General features: G+C 34.5%; 4 protein-coding genes and 1 long non-coding RNA gene across 6 annotated transcripts; 3 read left to right on the forward strand and 2 right to left on the reverse strand.

Annotated features, from left to right (window-relative positions):
• The first annotated feature begins 29 nt into the window (after positions 1 to 29).
• LOC111806564 (tubby-like F-box protein 3) lies at positions 30 to 3,618 on the forward strand. Its single transcript, XM_023691931.1, has 6 exons — positions 30 to 512; positions 848 to 935; positions 1,003 to 1,132; positions 1,224 to 1,421; positions 1,541 to 2,028; positions 3,407 to 3,618. The coding sequence occupies exons 1-5, from the start codon at positions 219 to 221 to the stop codon at positions 2,007 to 2,009; spliced, it is 1,179 nt and encodes a 392-aa protein (XP_023547699.1). The 5' UTR covers positions 30 to 218; the 3' UTR covers positions 2,010 to 2,028; positions 3,407 to 3,618.
• Positions 3,619 to 5,222: 1,604 nt separating this feature from the next.
• On the reverse strand, positions 5,223 to 8,141 carry LOC111806562 (inactive beta-amylase 9-like). Its single transcript, XM_023691930.1, has 3 exons — positions 7,702 to 8,141; positions 6,516 to 6,998; positions 5,223 to 6,417 (listed from the first exon to the last, which is right to left on the reverse strand). Exons 1-3 carry the CDS (start codon positions 7,930 to 7,932, stop codon positions 5,539 to 5,541), a joined length of 1,593 nt encoding a protein of 530 aa, XP_023547698.1. The 5' UTR covers positions 7,933 to 8,141; the 3' UTR covers positions 5,223 to 5,538.
• Positions 8,142 to 10,663: 2,522 nt separating this feature from the next.
• On the reverse strand, positions 10,664 to 12,251 carry LOC111806566 (CASP-like protein 1E1). The gene is made up of 2 exons (XM_023691935.1): positions 11,824 to 12,251; positions 10,664 to 11,056 (listed from the first exon to the last, which is right to left on the reverse strand). Exons 1-2 carry the CDS (start codon positions 12,054 to 12,056, stop codon positions 10,711 to 10,713), a joined length of 579 nt encoding a protein of 192 aa, XP_023547703.1. The 5' UTR covers positions 12,057 to 12,251; the 3' UTR covers positions 10,664 to 10,710.
• Positions 12,252 to 13,479: 1,228 nt separating this feature from the next.
• LOC111806565 lies at positions 13,480 to 16,992 on the forward strand. 2 transcript variants are annotated; one of them, XM_023691933.1, is made up of 9 exons: positions 13,480 to 13,774; positions 13,854 to 13,966; positions 14,076 to 14,248; positions 14,807 to 14,900; positions 14,981 to 15,181; positions 16,161 to 16,246; positions 16,358 to 16,422; positions 16,561 to 16,696; positions 16,890 to 16,992. In XM_023691933.1, exons 1-8 carry the CDS (start codon positions 13,576 to 13,578, stop codon positions 16,665 to 16,667), a joined length of 1,038 nt encoding a protein of 345 aa, XP_023547701.1. In that variant the 5' UTR covers positions 13,480 to 13,575; the 3' UTR covers positions 16,668 to 16,696; positions 16,890 to 16,992. The 2 variants fall into 2 exon arrangements, with proteins under 2 accessions (XP_023547701.1, XP_023547700.1); XM_023691932.1 differs by having other exon boundaries at positions 16,561 to 16,966.
• Positions 16,993 to 19,261: 2,269 nt separating this feature from the next.
• LOC111807394 lies at positions 19,262 to 21,970 on the forward strand. The gene is made up of 2 exons (XR_002816941.1): positions 19,262 to 19,480; positions 21,687 to 21,970. It is a non-coding gene; the product is annotated as an uncharacterized LOC111807394 (long non-coding RNA).
• The last annotated feature ends 427 nt before the right edge of the window (positions 21,971 to 22,397 follow it).

A 22,397-nucleotide genomic window follows, 5' to 3' on the forward strand; every position in this document is an offset into this window, starting at 1 on the left:
TTCACTTCCGTCGCTAACTCGGAGCAATAACAATTGCTACCCGTTCTGTTGCAATTTTCAGAATGGTATCCTTTCCCGACTCAGATTCATTTATATCACTCTGTTCCATTTCGCAATGATCCGAAGCTAAATCCACACACCTTCAATGGCGTCTCTCGCACATTTTTTATGATTAACACCATCTTCATCGTCTTCTCCAACAGAAATCCGGCCAATCCATGTCTCTCAAGAGGTTCTTTCTAGATATGAGGTCCCGTTCCCGCCCTGTGGTGCAGGACAGCTCCGCTCCGGAGCCGAGGGACGACCTGGAACACAGCGGTTGGGCCAATATGCCTTCGGAGCTTCTCAGGGATATTTTTATGAGAATCGAGGAGTCGGAGGCCTCATGGCCGCTGAGGAAAAGTGTCGTCGCTTGCGCCGGAGTTTGTCGGAGCTGGCGAATCATTTCTAAGGAGATCGTCCTAACGCTGGAGGTTTCCGGCAGGTTGACATTCCCAATCTCTCTCAAGCAGGTGAGTGAGTATTTCGCGCTTGTTGTTAATTTGGCGGATTTTAGGTATATTTGGTATGCTTTTGAACTGATTTGAAATTTGAATGTTGTTGCTATAATGATGTGTTTTACTCTTAAGAGTACGCTGGATTGCCCTAAGTTTCTTTGTTCTATAGCTTTCGTTTCTTCCATTTTTGTTCATTAAGTTTACGGTTTCTTTTGATCGAGAATGATGTTGAATTCAGATGTTTTGAATGTTGTTTTTGTGTACGCAAAAATTGATCCTGCGATCAATGCATTTTCAGCCTGCTCCATACTCCTAGATTTTTCTTTTTACGTCTGGAGGTACTTTTGCAGCCTGGTCCAAGGGATCATATTGTACGTTGTTTCATAAAGCGAAACAGCTCCAACCAGACCTATCATCTCTTCCTCAATTTGACAAATGGTTAGTGATTTATATGCTAAATTGAGGTTTCCTAGCTTTGTCTGAATGGTTCATTTCTTAATCACAGCACTAACTGAGGATGGTAAATTTCTACTTGCTGCTCATAAATGGAAGCAATCGACCTACACGGATTACGATATCTCTTTGTGTGCTGAGGATTCGTCGAAGGGGAGCGACACCATTGTTGGGAAATTGAGGTATGCTTGTTCTTGAAGGCTTCTGATGCCATTATTAGATCTTTGTTTTAGATTTCTGAGAGTTTTTTCTTTTTACCTTGTCTGGGAAAAGATCTAATTTCCTAGGAACCAAGTTCACAATCTTCGATAAGCAACCGCCACGTTCCGAAGCCAAGATCACGGAAAGCACGAAAAGCCCGCAAAGTCGCTCCTCAAGGACAGTGCATCTGAATGAAGTTTCACCCAATGTCCCTTCAGGAAACTACCCTGTTGCTCACATTTCATATGAACTAAATGTGTTGGGATCAAGGTAATTCCAATGCTATCGGATAATTGGCTTATGATTTATGGTTATTCTTTGTCTGGATGACTGCATTTGTTCTTTAGATGTCTAGCAAATGCTCAACAGTTCATGTGATTAACACGCAGGGGTCCGAGGAGAATGCAGTGTGTCATGGACGCCATTCCCCCCTCTGCGGTTGAACCTGGAGGAGTTGCTCCCACGCTGGCCGAGCTTTCTTTGAGGAATATCGAATTGATTCCATCATTCCCTTTTTGGAGGTTGAATTCAGATACGGATAGCTTGATGTCTAAACCTTTGGACAGTCAGGAAGATGGAATATTGATGCTGAGAAACAAAACTCCCCGGTGGCACGAGCGGCTTCAATGCTGGTGTTTAAACTTTCATGGAAGAGTTACAATTGCTTCTGTGAAAAATTTTCAACTAGTCGCATCTAGGGAAGACGAACAACCTACAGACGATCATGACACGATCATCCTTCAGTTTGGAAAAGTGGGGAAGGGTTTATTCACAATGGATTATCGTTACCCGATCTCCGCTTTCCTGGCTTTCGCAATCTGCCTCAGCAGCATTGACACCAAGATTGCTTGTGAATGATAGACATATCATTTAACAGGTAAAACTGTCATTAATTTCTAAGACTCTATTATACTATAGCTATATACATACTTCACAATGTCATGTGCACAAACTAGGAGAAGAAGCCACATTCTATCTTCGATTTCTTTAATTCGAGTATGAAATGAGTTCATATATTCATACGTTTTATCCCGGTATTCTCTATTCCTTGCAATACGTCGGTCTCGTTAGTCTCCCTAAACTATTTTGCTCGAAAATATTCTGTTTTCCAGTATGTACTCTGCATGATATTATGTTCTCAATTGTCGGTTTTTTGCAAGTTTGACATGTTATTAGTTCACAGTTCGGTATCGCTGCTTGTACTCGAAACTGTTTTTCTCGAAATATCCCGTTCCTTATTGAATGTTCATGCTATAAGATCTACCATTGATTCTTATTCCATAAACTATGCTTTGTGCTTATGATATCCCTTTCATTGATTATGGCCATGTCAATTGACTTCAACAATGTCACTAGAGTAAGAACGACTTGATGTGCGACTGTACTCGTACACGAACACGATCTGTTCTATAGACTCGAACACGATCTGTTCTATAGACTCGAACACGATCTGTTCTATAGACTGTACTCGAACACGATCTGTTCTATAGATTGTACTCGAACACGATCTGTTCTATAGACTCGAACATGATCTGTTCTATAGATTGTACTCTGTTCTATTGATTGTACACGAACACGATCTGTTCTATAGATTGTACTCGAACACGATCTGTTCTGTGGATTGTACTCGAACACGATCTGTTCTGCGGATTGTACTCGTACACGATCTGTTCTGTAGATTGTACTCGTACACGATCTGTTCTGTAGATTGCACTCGTACACGATCTGTTCTGTAGATTGCACTCGAACACGATCTGTTATATAGATTGCACTCGAACACGATCTGTTATATAGATTGCACTCGAACACGATCTGTTATATAGATTGCACTCGAACACGATCTGTTATATAGATTGCACTCGAACACGATCTGTTATATAGATTGCACTCGAACACGATCTGTTATATAGATTGCACTCGAACACGATCTGTTATATAGATTGCACTCGAACACGATCTGTTATATAGATTGCACTCGAACACGATCTGTTATATAGATTGCACTCGAACACGATCTGTTATATAGATTGCACTCGAACACGATCTGTTATATAGATTGCACTCGAACACGATCTGTTATATAGATTGCACTCGAACACGATCTGTTATATAGATTGCACTCGAACACGATCTGTTATATAGATTGCACTCGAACACGATCTGTTATATAGATTGCACTCGAACACGATCTGTTCTATAGATTGTATTACCGTACGGTTTAGAACTATCGGTCCTGAGTTTAATTTGTGATGCAGGGAAGGGATGCTCAGTTTGAAGGTCCACTAATGGCTTCTGGCAATAAAATCGCTCATAAATGGTTCTTGAAGACTTTTTATTTGATTATGATGTGAATATTTCTTCCAGTTCGTGTAAATAGTGATTTTTTATTTTTTATTTTTCAATTGAAGAAGTTGAATGGCAGTGGTTGACCGTTGAAATCAGCTATTCATTTTCGTTCCTTTGTTTTTGTAGGGTATTTATAGTTTCAGTTTATTTTATTTAGTTACTATAATCTCAACTGTTAAATTAATTTAGACAGAATATTTTTAATAAATATTTATATTTTAGTTTAATATTGTTTTTTTTTTTTTTAATTTAAGAATTGCCCCTATCCTATTTTTTACAAATTTTATAAATATATTTACATGTATTTTTATACGAGTAAATTATTATTATTATTTACTCAATTACTTAATTAAATTAAAATTAGTTGAGAGTGGACAAGAAAGAAGGTACATATAAAAATAAGGATCAGCGATTTTTTTTATTTATTAGATTACAAATTTAGATCTTTAACTTTTAGATTTTTTTAAAAAGTAAATATTTTTTTATTTATTAGATTACAAATTTAGATCTTTAATTTTAGATTTTTTTTAAAAAGTAAATATTAGAATTTTTTTTTTGTGTGTTGACATTTTTGTTCTTAATTTTGCATTTAATTTTAATTTGGTCCATTTTTAGTATAATTTTCATTTGATTTTAGTTTTTTCAGATTTTACTTTTTGTTTTTTTGGTCATATATTAATTTTTAAATAAATGTTAATTAAATTAATTCTAACTAATTTTCAAATTTTCAACTGCTATTAAAATTAAATAAATTGAGATAGTTAAAGATAGTTAACCATAAATAATTCTCACAAATTTTCGACTACTATTAAAATAAAATAAAATAAAAGAATCCATAATTATCTTTAATCAATTAATTTAGATAATTCTAACTAATTTTCAATAAATAAAATAATCCAACCCATAATTATTTTTAATCAATTCAATATAGCTGCACAGATATTTTCAACTACTATTAAAATAAAATAAAATAAAATAGAAGAATCCATAATAATTAATTAATATAGCGGCCCAGATTTACTGTTAGCAAATATTGTCCCCCTCTTCGGGCTTCCCCTCAAGGCTTTACATCATAATCCACCCCTTCGAGGCCAACGTCCTCGTTGGTACTCTTTCCTTCCTCCAATCGATATGGGACCACCCCCTTCGAGTCCAGCGTCCCTCATCTTCGGGCTTCCCCTCAAGGCTTTACATCACAATCCACCCCCTTCGGGGCCAGCGTCCTCGCTGGCACTCTTTCCTTCCTCCAATCGATGTAGGACCACCCCCAAATCCACCCTCTATGGGGCCCAGTGTCTTTACTAGCACACTGCCTCGTGTCTGCCCCTTTGGGGCCCATTGTCTTTACTGGCACACCGCCTCGTGTCTATCTCCTGTAGGGCCCAGTGTCCTTACTGGCACACCACCTCGTGTCTACCCCCCTTCGGGGAACAGCGAGAAGGCTGGCACACATTGTCCGATGTCCGACTCTGATACCATTTGTAACGACCCAAATTCACGATTAGCAGATATTGTCATCTTTCAATTTTCTCTTTCCAGCTTCCCCTCAAGGTTTTAAAACGCATTTGCTAGAGGAAGGTTTCTATAATGGTGGTTTGTTTTCCTCTCCAACCAAGGTGGGACATCTCATATAGTGGGACATCACATATAGTTTTAGTAGTAAAATCTTGAAATTTATAGATGAAATAAATAATAAACTTAATTAAAAGAAAAAAAAGATAATAATAAATCAAAAGAAATTATTTAAATCACTGAAATTTTACATACGAAACTATGATAATCTTGAAGTATTTCTTGCTTCAAACCAGACCAGAATCTTATAAAGCATATACAGAGCTGCTCTCTGGAGGACGTTTAATATATAAATCCTCAATCTAAAATACTATTCTCAAGCCTTGAACTCACCTTATTCACACCTTTTGCTACTCAATATCGAACATGAAATGGCTTAACAATATCTCATTATTTTAGAAGGCAGTTTCTAATCAATGATCTTACCGACGCGCTCCATATTTACATTACTATGATACTCCGACCTCCGTTAAGCCGCTTGCATCTGTGCTTCGGACACGGGACTGGCACATGGCGTCTCGGCGGTGTCTTCTTCTTCCCCGTCGATGGGAAGATCATCTGAATGCAGTTCGAGTTGATGAACACTTCGAACGAATTCAGCAAACGACGGGAAGTGCTCTGGGGAGAAGAAGTAAGCTCCCATTCTCTGGTATGTGAACAATTCCACACTCTCCCCTTCCAAATTCTTCTTTATCCGATCGAAGTTCCTCGGAGCTTCCGAATTGGATGAGTTTTGTCCCGACAATATTACGCCGTGCTTTCTGCTAGCTGACTTGATTTGTGCTATTAAGGACTCGGGGCTTGATAGCAATTCTTGAGGATGAAGTTGATCTGATAGGTCCATTCCAGGTAAGATCATTTTGCTCGAGTTCCTGGCAAACATTTCGGCGACAGCCTCGTATCCATCTCTGTTGGAAGTATTGTAGTAGCCGGCTGTTAATTCACTGGGGTGTGATCTAGTTTTGTACCAAGAATGCATCAATGGAACCTTCCCATGAATGCTTGCTTTCGTGTTGCGAAAGACGGAGGAGGCGAGAGAGAGAAGGCGATCGCCATGGGCAATTAGCTCGGCAGAATACCAGGAAAGGAAGAAATCACCATAGTGAGACTCCCAAGAACCATCAAGATCTTTGAAGAAATTGTTCGAGTTTGGCGTTTCGTTATAACTCGGAGCATCGTGAGGACCTCCAAGTCCATATAAAGGATTCCCGCTTGCTTCGGCGTGTTGCTTAAGAATGCTAAGCATGTTTTCATCATAGCACTGAAATTCTCCGACTCCATGTGACTCTAGTTGTCGCTGGGAAGGATATCGAAGCTCGCCATCGGGTCCAAGACTCATGGAGATACCCTGAAATAGATCAAAAGGCAACATAAAGTATTAGAACCCAAATCAAACCATTAAAAATGGAGGCTAATGGATACAATCTAAGAACGAACGGTTCTTACTGAGATTGTACAGTCGAAGAATTTTGAGAATGAAGACTTGAAGCTCTCACAAAATTCACGGTAAACTTGGATCGGAGTCTTCCCATTCAGGACAGGAAGGTTATCAACAGAGAGTGATAGACAATCTTTGTATTGCTGCCTGCAACGATCGGTGAAGTAAACGTTAGGTTCGGATTCACCGATCTTCGAGACCCATTCAGGAAGAGGAATTCTTGGTTGGTTAGATGCATGGAAGCAGAATGAAACATGTAGTTTGAGATCTGCATTTCGAACCATCTCCGCAAGGGCGAGATAGCCGGACCATTCATATTTCCCCATGGTTTCGTTCTCGACAATTCCCCACCACACCGGAAGCTCGACACCTTCTACGCCAAGCAGTTTCAAAGCCTTAAGGCCAGCTGCAATTGCCCTTGAATGGTTACCTGCATTGCAGGGAGAAACTGCATCTAATGGCAATCCAACATACAATTTCACCCCCTCAAGCTGCAAAAAAAATGAGCAGAAGCTCGTCAGTGATGAACTTAAGCAGGCACAATCAACATATGGTGAACTTGGAATACTAAATAACCATGAAGAACAGAACAATAAAAGTTATATAATAAAGGCATCAATGGGCACATAATCCTCACTTATTTAAGCATTCCTCGCTTCTAATTGGAAAAGCCTTTTGTTATCACCATGGATTTGTCCATCATTTTGTAAATTTCATAGATGAAATTGTTTTTTTATCCAAAAAAAAATTGTAGTTCATAATTATATCTCTGGATCTTCCTGACTTCTTAGTCAACGTGAATCATTAACTATCGATAATAATAGCTATATCATGATAGGAAGTACTCTGTTCAAACTCTCCATTAACATTGAACAATTCTTTATTAGTTCATGTCAATTTCTAAATCTACAAGAGAAGGAGAATATCGAGAAGCCTTCGTGGTTAGCCTTCATTTAATATAAACAACCAAACTCAGTGAGATCTAATCATATCCGTTCATAAATTGAAAATTTAAATCCAAAAGATCACAAAAAGGCAACGAAAGATCAGGATTCTTGTCTTCAGCCACTAATTTAAAAGTAAGCATTATCCAGTAATCTAATGGCTTAAAGATTCAAGGCTTCGCAGCAACCAAACAGGAGGATATCGAAGGGGAAAAAATCATTGAAAATAAGGGAGCAAAATAGTACTTACAGATTTGGATCTTCTTCCAACATCGACGTTTTGAGACTGAACTGGTTCCATCTGCACGGATTTCGTCGATAATCGGATTCTCGACCTTTCGCACCTCGAACTTCTCATGAAACAGATCTTCGACAAAAGAATCTTACTATCTACTTTCGAATTGAAAAACCCTACCTCCCTGTCAACAAAATCGGCTCCTGCGATCTTCGCCTGACATTTTCCAATCACCGAAACCTCCATATTCGGGAAGAAGAATGAAACGGAAAATTCAAACAAAAATCCACCAAAAAATTCACACGCGAACCGAATGAAATCCGAAACCAAAAAAACAGAAAAACAATTCCGAAATCCAAAAATAAAGACTCTCAAAGAACAAGAGAAAAAAAAAAAAAATTATGATAGCTTTCGCAAAAAAGGTAAAACGAAGCTCTTAAAATGAAGAACAAATCAAGAGAGATTGAATTTATATATAAGAAAACGCCATTGACAGAGAAAAAAAAGGGAGAAGAAAAAGGAAAAAGGGAAACCAAAAGGAAAAAGTAAGAAATTGACCTGCCACGTGGCGGAATTTCAGAAGGCCAAAGTTGTGCCGCGTAATTACCATTTTTTGTCCATTAGAACTTAAAAAAAAAAAAAAAGTTTCCATTTTAAAAATGATAACATATTAACCACAAGATTACGACCATTGGATATAATTAAAATAGGGTTTTTAGTTTCCTAAATTATCAAAAATACTCCCAAATTTTGGAATTATTCTAATTTTACCCTTAAATTTTGAAATTTTTATTTCAAAATAGCCCTCAAAATTTTTATTATTTTAATTATAACCTTAAATTTTGAAATTTTTATTTTAAACTAGCCTTCACAAATTTTATTATTTCAATTATACCCTTAAATTTTGAAATTTTTATTTCAAAATAGCCCTCAAATTTTTTATTGTAAATTTTTTTTTATTTCAATTATACCCTTAAATTATAATAATTTTATTATAATTTATTCTAAATAATTTGATGACTTGTCATCGACTATTGAATGTGGGGCCCAAAACAACTCCCTTTTGAAAAAAAGCCATTTATTTTATTAATTAAATCATGGTTGCCTTTTTGCGCGGTTTTTTCAAAAAGAATTATTTATTTATTTTATTTTTGGAAATTGCCCTTTTCCTACAATCTTATCCACTTATCCAAACTGTTTCATTTTTACTCTTCACAATGGAAATTACAAAAATGCCCTTTTGGATTGGCTTACACGTGGCACACATACAGGGGCTGAGTCTGAATGCTGAGTCATCTCTCAGTCAGGCTGTCTCCTTTTTTTCGTACGGAAAAAACTACTTGTTGATATTTTCTTTAATATAAAATTGTTTTTTTTTTTATAATAATTTTAGTTAAATTAAATATTGCCTCTATTTTAATCAATATAATTTTAATTTATACATTCATTTTTATATATATATATATATTTTTACTTTCTAAACATATTTTGATTATATATAATGTTTTATATATAATATTTAATTTAAAACGTGACTATTTTGATTAGTATAAGTAAATTTATTAGTATTGAAAAAAATAATATAAAATACGAGATAAGACAAAATGTTTCCTTTTAAAATCAGGACGAATAACTTGTTTGAATTGACGTTTTGAGTTCTTAATTTCTTTTTACGTTTAAAAAAAATTGAGTTTCAAAATTATAAATATTAAAAGTTTGAAAAAATTAAAAATCATTTAATTAGAATTTTTATTTTTCAAATTTAGTTAATATGGAATGTTCTAAAATAATAATAATAAAAAGATGTTATAAAAGGGGTTTTATATTTTTATTTTTTCCCAAATTTGGAAGATATTATTATAATTTTGTGGGGGGTATACTAATTAATGTCATTAATTAATTCAGATTTAGATGTTGGTGTGACACAATTTATATTCAACCACTCCAAGATGGAATTTAAATTTTTTAGTGAACAGTCCTAGTTTTGTATTTATTTCAATTTTAAAATATTTTTATAAATCCTTTTAAATTAATTGATTATTATTATTTTTTTTTTTTGTGCAAAAAAATCCATAAGCTCTCAGTAATTTTTTCAAAAGGTTAAATTTATTAAAACACGAAATAAAAAAAAATTAAGAATTTAATTTGACAATTTATAAAATTCAATTTTCTATTAAAAATTATAAAAACGAGAGAAATAGAAAGATGAGAGGAAATTTGCCACCACTGAGATTGACGGCACGTGTAGCAAATTGGCACGAATTTCACGTGTGGGAAAAATAAATATTTACTTTAAAAAAATTATTTTTTAAAATTCGAGATATTATTATCTCGTAAACTTAAACATCTATCTTATATTGAATTTTTAATGGTGAGATTTTTACGTTCATTGTTTAATTATAATTAATTATTAAATATCAATATATTACTCAGATTTAATAAATTTTAATTAACAGATTTATTAACTATTTAATATAAACATTTCCATAACTTAAATTATAAATTAATGTTTAATGTAACATATTCATTTATTTTTATTTTATTTGATTAATTAATCAATATGATAATATATGGAATAATACTAAATTTAATTTCATTGAAAGTTTCTCGTTTTATATTTACCTGAGTTGAATAAGATAAAATTGAGATTTGATGGAGTTGAATAAGATTTGACCAAATGAATACAAAAGTCAAAGGTTTTATTATCGAGAAAGTCAACTCACTCATTTTAAGGATGTATTTATAGCTCATTTTAAGTCCTTAGGAGAGACAAAAGACTTGAATCCTTGACCTGTTTATCCAAGGTATTTACCTTAATTTGTAAGTAAATTATGCTCGGGTTGACAATAATGACACGTTCAATCCATAGCTCAAATCTCAAGCATAGTCCCGATGTATACTCTAAGATAACACGTTTTCCATATAAGATATCTGATTTAACCTAACAAAAACAACACCAAATTTTACACTATCGAGGAAGATTTAAAATTGAAAAGGCTTTATTTATTTATTTATTTCTTGTTCTCAATTGGATCCCCTTGGAAGCCTCAAAGCAGAAAGCACAGCAAGAGAGAGAAACGACGTCGCTCCAAGCAGTGAGAGGAGAAGGGAAGCAGCTCCTTGGCCACAGAATCTTCCAAAGACATCGCAAATTTTATTCCAATTAAGATGTGAATTCCCTTTCAGGCCGATGACGCCGACGGCGGCGGCGGCTCCGAAGCCGGAAAACAGCAGCGCCACCGTCAGAAGGTCCATCACGGTGATCGCGGATCTTATAAAGCTTCTTCTGCCTTTGCCTTTGATTACGGCTGAAAGAACCAGCGAGAAGGCTGCGTATGAACATGCTATTGCATTTACCACCACAAAATACCTAAATAAAAAAGGAAAAAAAAATCCATTTATTATTCGAAATCACTATTGGTTAGTAATTCATACATAATTTCACTCAGTTCTATATAAACCCGACAAAATCACCTAAATAAAATTATTATTCTCTCCTATTTATGAAAATAATACATTTTAAAATGAAATTTAATTGATACAATTATTAGTTTTAATTCTATATATATATCGTTAAAAACTTTAATGATAATTTTTAATTTTTAATATAATTTGTATTACAAAAATAAAATATAGTATATATATATATATATATATATATATATATATATATATATAAATTCGTTAAAAATTTTAATAAAAATAAAATATAGTATGAAATTCAATAATATTTTATAAGATCTTTTAACATAATTTCAAAAAACTCAAATTTAATATTAAAACATAATATTCCGAATATACAGTTTTGTGCCCAAATTTTGATATATATACAAAAATGAGCATATATATATATTTATGTATGCACTTATCTTAATTCCACGAATTAAATAGACATTTAAAAAAAATGAAATATAAAAAAAAAAATATTAAACGAAAAAACAAAATTTAACTATTTTTTCTGTTAGGAAATGACCAGAGAATCTTTCAAATAGTAAGGGGTAGGCTTTAAATTTATGAATATTGAAAAATATTAAAAAAAAACATTATTAAATAATTAAAATGGCAAATATATATATATATATATATATATTATCTCGAGTTTTATAAACGAAAAATCCACTGGAAAATAAAACTCACACGAAGGCAGATGAATAATGCCATCGTGCAGTAACAGGAATGCGCAGCGGCGGCAACGCGGCGGTGAGTTGAAGCGACACCGTTTTCGCCTGCTTATCGACGCCGATAACGACAGCAGCAGCCAAAGTCAAAATCATCGCCACAAATCTCAAAATCAAATCACAAAACCTAGCCGTCGTCGTCGTCTCCGATCCGTCCGATACGCCGAATCCGGCCTTCCTCTGGCCGTCCATTGGCAGTCAATTCGCTTCCTGCAGTAAAAATTCGTAGAGCGAAGAGAAATTGAAGTCGAAATTGGAGAATGTGAGGAGGAAACATATTCATAGGCGATGGAATTGCAGAAGGCGTTGAAATTAGGGCTTGGAATTGGATGCGTTGGAAGGCATTGAAGGCGCCACATAGTGCATAAAGAAGGAAAGGAAACGTGAGGGAGTGGTAGTGTTGGTACTTGATCTGTGTTGTCTCGTTCTGAGATTTCGATTCCTGCCAATTTTGCAGAGCGTTTGAAATTTGGCGCCATTGTTGACTGCTGAATTTATGAATCCATCTCCTTTTATGGTGAACCGTTCCTTTCGAGAATTTGTTTGACTTTTAGGTGAAATTACGACTTTGTCCTTACCTTTTAGATTTAGATTATAAATAATTGTGAATTTTATATTATTTAAATTATTTTTAACAATTTTATTACATTAATATCTTTATTGGTTAATTTATTTTTATTTAGTTAAATTATTTATTCTTTCTAAGACACTCAAATGTGATTTACAAGTAAATGTTAATTTAATGTTTGAAAAATATATAAATCGATGTAACTCATACCAATTTAAACTAGACTGTTTACATTTTGGTCGGTAACGACAGCTCCAATTATGTCTAAAACTTTAATATAATTTATGAGAATTTCCAATATAATTTAAATTTATTTAAATATATATAAAATACTAAATTAATAAAAATAATTTTAAACTTTTAACCCTAGACTTAAAAAAATGTTAATAATATCTTAAACTTAACAAACAAAAAAAAAATATATATATATATATATATATAATTAGTTAATTAATTATAGATGGAAATTATAAATATTAAAGAAAAAAGTCTAAAAAATATCGTTATTAGTGTTGGATGATGGAAGTCCCACCTCGGCTAATTTAGGGAATGATCATGGGTTTATAAGTGAGGAAGGAAGTGAGGAATACTAATTCCATTGGTATGAGGCCTTTTGTGATCATGAGTTTATAAGTGAGAAATACTAACTACACTAGTATGAGGCCTCTAGGTGTTGGATGATGGAAGTCCCACATCGGCTAATTTAGGGCTAATCTAGGCCTTATGCGTGGAGAGTCGTGTTTGTCTAACAATTAGTATTAAATTGAAAATTTTAATACTTAATTTTTTTTTTTTTAAATTTCAAATATTTCTAAAACATTCTTAAATTTTTTAATAATTTTTTTAATAATTTTATTATTTTTTAAAAAATTCAAATATTTCTAAAACATTCTTAAAATTAAAAGTTATTTTTTTAAATTTAGGGATATTTTAAAAATAAAATATTAATTATTTCCACAGCATTTTAAAACCGTTTTGAAAATTCTATATTTAATTTTTTTTTATAAAAATTTAAAGATATTATTAAAAAATAAAAAATAAAACTCTCTCCATTATCGCACATCTCCACCATTCCCCTTTTCCTGTTTGCGGATCGACAGTACGGCAATTATCTTCTACCTCGAGGAGCACGCCTGAATTCGCATGGAAGCGATTACCTGCTTCTCTTCTTGCGGACCTCACACTCCACTTGTTCACTTCTCCAGGTCGCAGCCGCGATCTTCCTGTTCCTTGGAGCACCTCACTTCCAGACGCTTCAATTTGTACTTCAGACACCTCAATTCCAGAATTGGACGCCCTAAAATGGCTGCTCCTCTTCAAGTTTCTGCATCTTCGACCACTGGTTCGTCATTGCAATTGAACAGGTAATTAATTTCATTCGTCTACGAACATTGTGATTGATCTTTAGTTTTGCAATGAAGGTGCTTCCGAGGAGAGATTGGGGACTTCCACGTCTGGTCTGATTGGAGCGCATGATTTGCTTATAATCGGTCCAGGAGTTCTTGGCCGCTTAGTGGCGCAGAAATGGCGGGAGGTATTAATAGCCATTGAATCTCTGAGATATTGGCGGATTTTAGCTCTAGGTGTACTTGTTTCACCGTTACATTTATAACAGGATCTTGTTGCTTGTGTAAATTGAGCAGGAACATCCGGGATGTGAAGTTCATGGGCAGACTGTCACAGTGGATCACCATGACGAGTTGATCCAATTAGGGATTCAACCCTCTTTGAAGGGAGGCGATGCGGCTCGTCGTTTTCCTTATGTGATTTTCTGCGCTCCTCCCTCCCGAACATCGGACTATCCCGGTGATGTCAGGTGATTAGAAAACATGGAATTCATTGGAAATACATGGCAGAAATGATATTCAATTTGTTTTATCTTTCAAATTTTATGAGCTTCCTATTATCTTCTTGAAGGAACTGCAGCTTTATTCTTAGCAGATTGTCTCGAACCGATTCCCCATCCAAACTCCAAAATTTGATGAATATGAATATGAAAATTCAATGACCCATTAGACAATTTCAAAAAATATTGGATCCTTTGGGATACAACTGACTAAACTTGTATTTTAAACTTTATTTGATTTTGCTTTACAAGGTAATGTCTGTTTTTGAAACATGGTGAAGGAGAGATTCAAGTTCTACATGTACTTCCCAAATATCTTTTGGGATCTTTTGTGAGATCCCACGTTAGTTGGAGAGGGAACAAAGCATTCCTTATAAGGGTGTGGAAACCTCTCCTTAGTAGATGCGTTTTAGAAACCTCGAGGGTAAATCCGAAAAGGAAAGCCAAAGCAGACAATATCTGATAGTGGTGGGCTTGGACCGACCTTGTGTTTATCATTAAAAATATTTTGTTTGATTGATCAATCAGACTGGCTACATCAAGTTGGAATGGTGAGGGTTCCTTTCTTTTTACTTCAAGTTCCGCACCATATGATTGCAATGACAATGGACCATGTGATGAGGTGGGTATCACTTATCTTACAACCTTTCCTTTATATTGGAATAATGTTGAACAGAAGTTTTCTCTTATTCATGGATACAGGACAGTCCAGTCGTACCAATCGGGAGGAGCCCTAGGACCGATGTCCTCCTGAAATCAGAAAAGGTAGTAATCGAGGTTGGTGGTTGCGTTCTTCGATTGGCTGGACTCTACAAAGCAGATAGAGGGGCACATTCTTATTGGTTAGAGAAGGGGACAGTTGATCTGCGTCCTGATCATATCCTGAATCTTATTCATTATGAGGTTTGGAAATGTTCATTTATTTGTTATTATTCTGCTTATGGAAGTTCAATTATCTTTTAAAACCATGACTTAGTTACTCCTCTTGGCTCTCTCTGCATACATAATTAGATTCAATATAAGATTACATGGATCGGTTAGAGGATAAAAGAACCAAGTATATGAATTCTTTGGAATCTCCAAGTGTTTTCACTCAAACCCGAACCATTTAAACATACAGAACTACACTGTATATCTTGATGGTCTCACAGATGATTCTGAAATGTCTTTGAACTTCCCATTCATCACTGTTACTATTTTCCCTTGAGTGACAAATTTGATTGATCTGAAATTTTATGAGGTCAAACAAAGTATTTGATTCATTAATGCACTAATTTATTTCAGCAACTGCATTTATTCTTATTCCTTTTCCACTTTTGTATCATTCCATTCCTTTCTAACGAACTGGGCATCTCCTTGAGTGATGATGAAATTTATGTTGCTCTCACTATTCTCATGTAGTTCATGAAGTTGGATAATTTGTAATTTGAGAATTTGACATGGCTGATTGTGAAATCCCACGTCGGTTGGAGAGGGGAACGAAACATTCCTTATAAAGGTGTGGAAACCTCTCCCTAGTAGACGTGTTTTAAAATTGTGAGGCTGACGTCGATACGTAAGGGGCCAAAGCGGACAATATTTGTTAACGGTGGGCTTATGCTGTTACAAATGGTATCAGAGCCAAACACTGGGTAGTGTGCCAGTGAGGACGCTGGGCTCCCAAGGGGGTGGATTGTGAGATCCCAAATCGGTTGAAGAGGGAAACGAAACATTCATCATAAGGGTGTGGAAACCTCTTCCAAGTAGACGCGTTTTAAAACTGTGAGACTGATGGCGATATGTAACGGGCTAAAGCGGACAATATATGTTAGCGGTGGGCTTGTGTTGTTACACTGATTCTCTTATTTATCATGCACCCCTTAGTTGTGCTTTTATCGAGCAGGATGCTGCTTCTCTCTCCGTGGCTATTCTTAAGAAAAAACTTCGTGGACGGATTTTCTTAGGTTGTGATAATCATCCTTTGTCCAGGTTAATCCTTCTTCTACTGCTAGTTGAAGATAAAAATCCCCAATACTTCAAAACTTTATAATTAAAGCAGTGGAAGGAAAGAAATTTGATTAGAACTTCTCATGATCCCAGGCAAGAAATCATGGACCTGATGATGAAGAGTGGGAAGTTCAGTAAAAAGTTCGAAGGCTTTACTGGTAAAGCCTTTCTTTTACTCCTTTTATTGTGTTTTGCATGCTTATATGACTCAGAAAAAGGCTTCTACTAATCTTATGCATTATTTACCCTTCTTTTACTTTCACCAATGATTATACATGAATGACATGAATTTTCAGGAACCAAGGATCCTTTAGGAAAGAGATTGAACAACTCGAAGACTCGAGCAGAAATAGGCTGGGAGCCTAAGTACCCGAGTTTCGGTCAGTTCCTTGAAACCATTTAATCAAATGCTGCTTGTGCCTCGATTGACAGGTGAGTTACAAAAAACTAGCTTAAGAATTCAATAGATCTGGTTTTGGAAGTCAACACATCTAGCCTTGAGCTTTTGCATTTTTTTGATCTCTGTTATTTTGTTTCGAATTGGAAAACGGATCGGTACATTCGTAAATACGAGTCGATTGAAGCATATGATGACTGTGTTTAAACATTTGAGTGGTGAATACAGAGTATTTGTAAAGAGAATTGATCATTGAACGACATACTTTCTGGTGGATAAAGCTCAAAAGTGAAGGTCTTTTGTTATGGCTGCGCTTCTACTTCCCTTTCAATTACATGTGAGTACTCTGACTAGATGTGATGAACATTTTTTTTTCTTCTTAAAAATGATTTCCAAAAAATATTTAGATTTATTTGATTTAAAATCATTCTAGATCTGTGTGTTTAAATGTTTAAAATCTGTTACAAATAGTATGATAAGTTTGTTCTTCGAATTTTTGAAATTGAATTCGAGTATAGTTCGATAGATATATTTATTGACAAGTCAATCCTCATCTTGAATGGTCGAACTAATAGTTGTTCTCGCTTCTACTCTCATCGTTATCATCTCAAGTAGCTTTCATGATGATTCGGTGAGATGACAATTTATTTTAATATGATTTGTCTTACTTATCACATCATTTGTGCTATTTTCACATTTTGACCGACTCTCTTTGGCTGAAGATATGTCTCTTGAGTTGTTTCTTTCTCTCGACGAAATTTTTATATTTAAGTGTCAAATAGGCAACATCTTCTTCATCGAGGATTTCCTCATCTTCGGAATCAACTTCTAAGATGGTCTTTGAAACAATACTTTTCTTCTTGTTGGATTCCTTCTTCATGTGTTCCTTCATGATAATCTCATGTGTCACGAGAGAACCGATGAGTTCTTCCAAAGTAAGTTTTGTAAGATCGTTTGCATTTTGAATATGCGTCACTTTTGTCTCCCAATTTTTAGGTAGAGACCTAAGAATTTTCGAGACATTTTCGGAGGCAGAATAAATTTTGCCAAGTTTTTTCAAAGAATTTATAATATTAATAAATCTAGTAAACATTTCCTCAATAGACTCATGTACATCCATTTTAAAGTGTTCGTTAATTATGAACTAACATGCTAATTTGTGTTTCTTTAACTTGATTTGTTTTCTCGTGAATTAATTCAAGAGTTTTCCAAATTTCACTTGCAGAAGAACACATCAATACTCTATTAAATTCATCATTACTCAGAGCACAATACAAATAATGTATAGCTCTAGCATTAAGAGAACATTTTTTCATATCATACTCATCGAATTCATCTTCTAATTTAGGCACTTTAGTATTATTAACATTTTTCATTGGAACGTAAGGACCTTTAACGACATTTAACCATAAACTATAATCAATCGATTGTAAATAAATTTTCATTCTAATCTTCCAATAACCATAATTTGACCCATCAAAATAAGGAGGCCTAGAGGTAGACTCTCCTTCAATAATATCATGGGTGACTCCTAAATTTGTCATAAGCTCAAACAATAAAGTTTATAAAAAAAAAAAAAAAAAAAAAAAAAAAGTTCTACACAAACAAGCTCGATACCAATTGTTTGATTTGATATGATAATCCTCGAAGTGGGTAATATTATAAAAGTTTTCCAAATAATTTTATACGCAATAAATCACAATAATAATTTCTATATTAAAAAAAAAATAGAGTCAGCGAAAATAATACCGTAATTTGGTTCACTTTCAAGCCCGAAGAAGAAAATTGAAAAGTTTGGAGGGAATCAAAGTGGTAGAAATTGTGTTGTGTAAAATGGAGAAGATTGATTTAAATAGAAAGTAACAAAAATCAAAATTCAATTTAGATCATTGGATTGAATTAAAAAAACAAATGAACGGTGAAGATTAAAAGTAAATAATAATATTATAATAATAAATGCTATGACTAACGGTCAAATTTTATATATTATTTTATTTAATCTAAACGTCCAACCGGCCAACGGGCCAACGGCAACCTGCTTTTGCAGACTGTCCTTTCTTATTTTTATTTTATTTTTCAAATTAATTACAATATTTTAATTATTTTCTTTAAATATTAAAAAAAAAAAATCTTATTATTCCAAATCTCCACTTGTGATCTATAAGGGCAATAAAGTATTTTCAATTAAATCTCATTTACGTCGGAATTTTAACTTCAATTTAAATAATTTAAAAGGGGTTGAAATCATTATTTTAAATTATGCCACTCTTAGAATATTATATTTAATTTTATAAATAATTAAGGTAGGTTTATTATCATCAATTAAACTGAAAAATAGAAAAACGAGTTAAAAAAGATTAGGGTACGTATGAGGAGGCTATTTACGTAATTTCAAGTACCCCAATAGGCTAGATTGGCCGGGCATGTTATGCAACTTGAAGGCCCATTAAAGGCCCACAACCCAGAAATACGCGGGGAACTCGCAGTGACTTATTATTGGCGGGAAAATTATGGTACCACGTAACGAATCGTTCCGAGCCGCACATCTCCGTTGATTTCAATCCAAGGGCCATAAAACATTCATGTTGTCAAGAAGTCGGGTCACTACCCTTTCACGGACTCTTTTCTGAAACTCCCCGGCGTCCGAGAAAAAGCTATGGCAAAACACTTGTAGCGACAGGCGTCTTCCGATGAAGGTTAGTCCAATGGTTCGAGATCGTCGGAGGAAGAGGAACCAACAAGCGAGTAGATCAATGAGGAGCTCGAAGCGATCGCTCGTTCGGCAGGCTCCGATGAGGATGAATCTGTCGACGATTCAGGTAACGATACATTACCTGTCGAAAATGGCTAGGAAGAGGTAAATTTTGAATTGATTTCCACAACATACGGAATTTATTTGTGTTAATTTAGTCGGATCTCTCGGCAGGGATTTGATTTTTAAATTTCCTGTTACGAAGGTTAGATGGACTAGGTTTTGACGAATTTTTTCCCGTCATTTTGTACATTTGCAAATTCGAGGATAGAGAGGACTGACGAGTTGAGCCTATGGTGGCATTGTTGAACACAAATAGTATCGTTTTTCTTAGAACAGCGTCATGAACGTGTTTCATGCTTCTTTAGATTTCTGGTCACTTTCTAATATGCTTTTGCCTGGTTTGATTTTCCATTTCGGCAAAGTGCCATTAGAATCTTCCTTTTATTTTACTCTTACCAACAATCTCTTAATGGTTTTGTTCTTGTAAATAGGACATCACGCATGTTATCCGCTTGTTGTAATTGTTGAGTTTCTTTATTCCTCAAATAATTTGGAAATTGTGTTGGTTATACTTCAGTAATAACAAACAAGCTCTTTCGACATAATACTTGCAGAGTCACGGACTACTCACGACACAAAAGAAACTCATTCACTGATAATATCAGAAAATTCAAAACATGAAGTGTAGTAGTATGTACAGAGTGTCTTGTAATCTCTTCTTGATTGGTGTTAATAAAGAGTGCAAGTGATTTCCTCAAACAGTTATGTTTAACAATTTGCTATCAGAGCCATGTTAGTGTAGGTTGTTTGATGTCTTGAAATTCTTACAGCCATGTTAGTGTAGGTTGTTTGATCTCTTTGAATTCTTAGTATGCTCTGTGGTTGGTTGCAGCTCTGTCTAATCTTACACATCATAACGATTTCTTGAGATTATTAGTGAGTCAGTTTCTTTTGTGTCATGAGTAGTTCGTGACTCTGCATGTTTTATGTCGAAAGAACTTGTTTGGTATTACAAGGTATAATCAACACTATGAGTGATTTCCAAATCGTTGGAGACTCTGTCTAATCTTACACATCATAACGATTTCTTGAGATTATTAGTGAGTCAGTTTCTTTTGTGTCATGAGTAGTTCGTGACTCTGCATGTTTTATGTCGAAAGAACTTGTTTGGTATTACAAGGTATAATCAACACTATGAGTGATTTCCAAATCGTTGGAGACTCTGTCTAATCTTACACATCATAACGATTTCTTGAGATTATTAGTGAGTCAGTTTCTTTTGTGTCATGAGTAGTTCGTGACTCTGCATGTTTTATGTCGAAAGAACTTGTTTGGTATTACTAAGGTATAATCAACACTATGGGTGATTTTCAAATCGTTGGAGGAATCAAGAAACTCAACAACAACATGTACTTCACACAACTCTTCGTGGGAAACACATCAATGATTGTTTTGTTGAAACGTTTTTATAACGTGTCTGCTAGGGAGAGGTTTCCACACCCTTATAAAGAATATTCTGTTCTCCTCCGAACTGATATGAGATCTCACAATCCACCCCCTTTAGGACCCATCGTCCTCATTGGCACTCGTTCCCCCTACAATCGATATGGGATCTCATAGAAACTTTGTTCTCTAGGCAGGATCACATTTCCCTCTTTTCGTACATAAGCACATTTTTCATTTTTAGTTTTAAGTATGAATTGCTCGGAAATGAATGAACACTCATTATTAGTACGTAGGCTGTCCAAGTCGACCCATAGGTGAGATTCAAAATCTAGATTCGACACCGGATGACCTTGACATTTTCCTACATCCCATGCAACATGATCTTCGCTTCTTAGAGTGAAGACTATTCCACACATTAGCACAAGTTTTTCCGACATACTTTGTCCTTACTCCCATGCATTCTAGGAAGATTTGCTATAGATTACCCAACATAGAATTGTTATAAGCAAAGCACCCTAATCATAAATTCTTATGATTGAGCCACTGAAAAGGAAGGTACACCTTGTTGGTATAGGTATCGACTTTCAATTCCTTTTAAGCTTTTCTTAGCCATCCTAACCTTTGGATCTTTCTCATTCGAATATAGTTTCGATTTATTCATATACCTCTTCTTTATTCACGTGTTATAATTTCACGATAAATATGCAATTAATATTTATTTCCGGTTGATATTTAAGATCTCTTACAAGTTTCCTATGGTTACTATTTCTTTAAGACAGTTGATACATTAGTCAGTGTGCTAATAAATGGTGCTTTTCCATTAGGGGCACTTGGCAAGACATTACTAACCATCTCCTTGTTGGGCTAGCCGCTACAGGGGCATAACAGGCCCCAAAATCTACACTAAAAGACTGGATGAACCAAATTCGTCGTCGTTTTGCCCTGACTTGTGAGTTATAAAGTTTCTTGGAAATCCTGATGAAACGGTATTTTCTTCCTTCCTTGAAATATGTGAATTTTATTGAGGTTAGATTGGGGTTTGTGGAGAAAACTGATTATTGCATCAATCATGGAGCAAGTACGAAGTGTTCTATATTGACTAATTAAAGGGAAGATCATAGGTATACAAGCTAGAAATACTATTTTTTTTTTTTTTTTTTTTTTTTTTTTTTTTTTTTTNTTACAAAAACTGATGCTCAAAGTGGACAATATGATACAAAGGTCGTTTGTTTATTGTGGTATCAGAGTTATGCCCTTATCTTGAAAAATCTACACGTGTAGGATAAAGAAGTTGACAATGTCATTCCAACGTGGAGTATTATTGTTCCTAAGAGTATTCCCTTCTTTTAAGGACAATCAGGCTCTATAACACCAACTATAACTGTCGTGAAAAAAAAAAAAAAGATTATATTTTAGGTATTTACATTATTTTTTAGGTTAGAGTTTCAAATTTTAGAAGTTGAATTTTTTTTTTTTGTCAACAAACTTGGAAAGTTGATATAGTCAACTCATAATCATTTTAATTATAATATCTT

This window comes from Cucurbita pepo, chromosome LG12 (genome assembly GCF_002806865.2).
Source record: "Cucurbita pepo subsp. pepo cultivar mu-cu-16 chromosome LG12, ASM280686v2, whole genome shotgun sequence".
Lineage (NCBI taxonomy): Eukaryota > Viridiplantae > Streptophyta > Magnoliopsida > Cucurbitales > Cucurbitaceae > Cucurbita > Cucurbita pepo.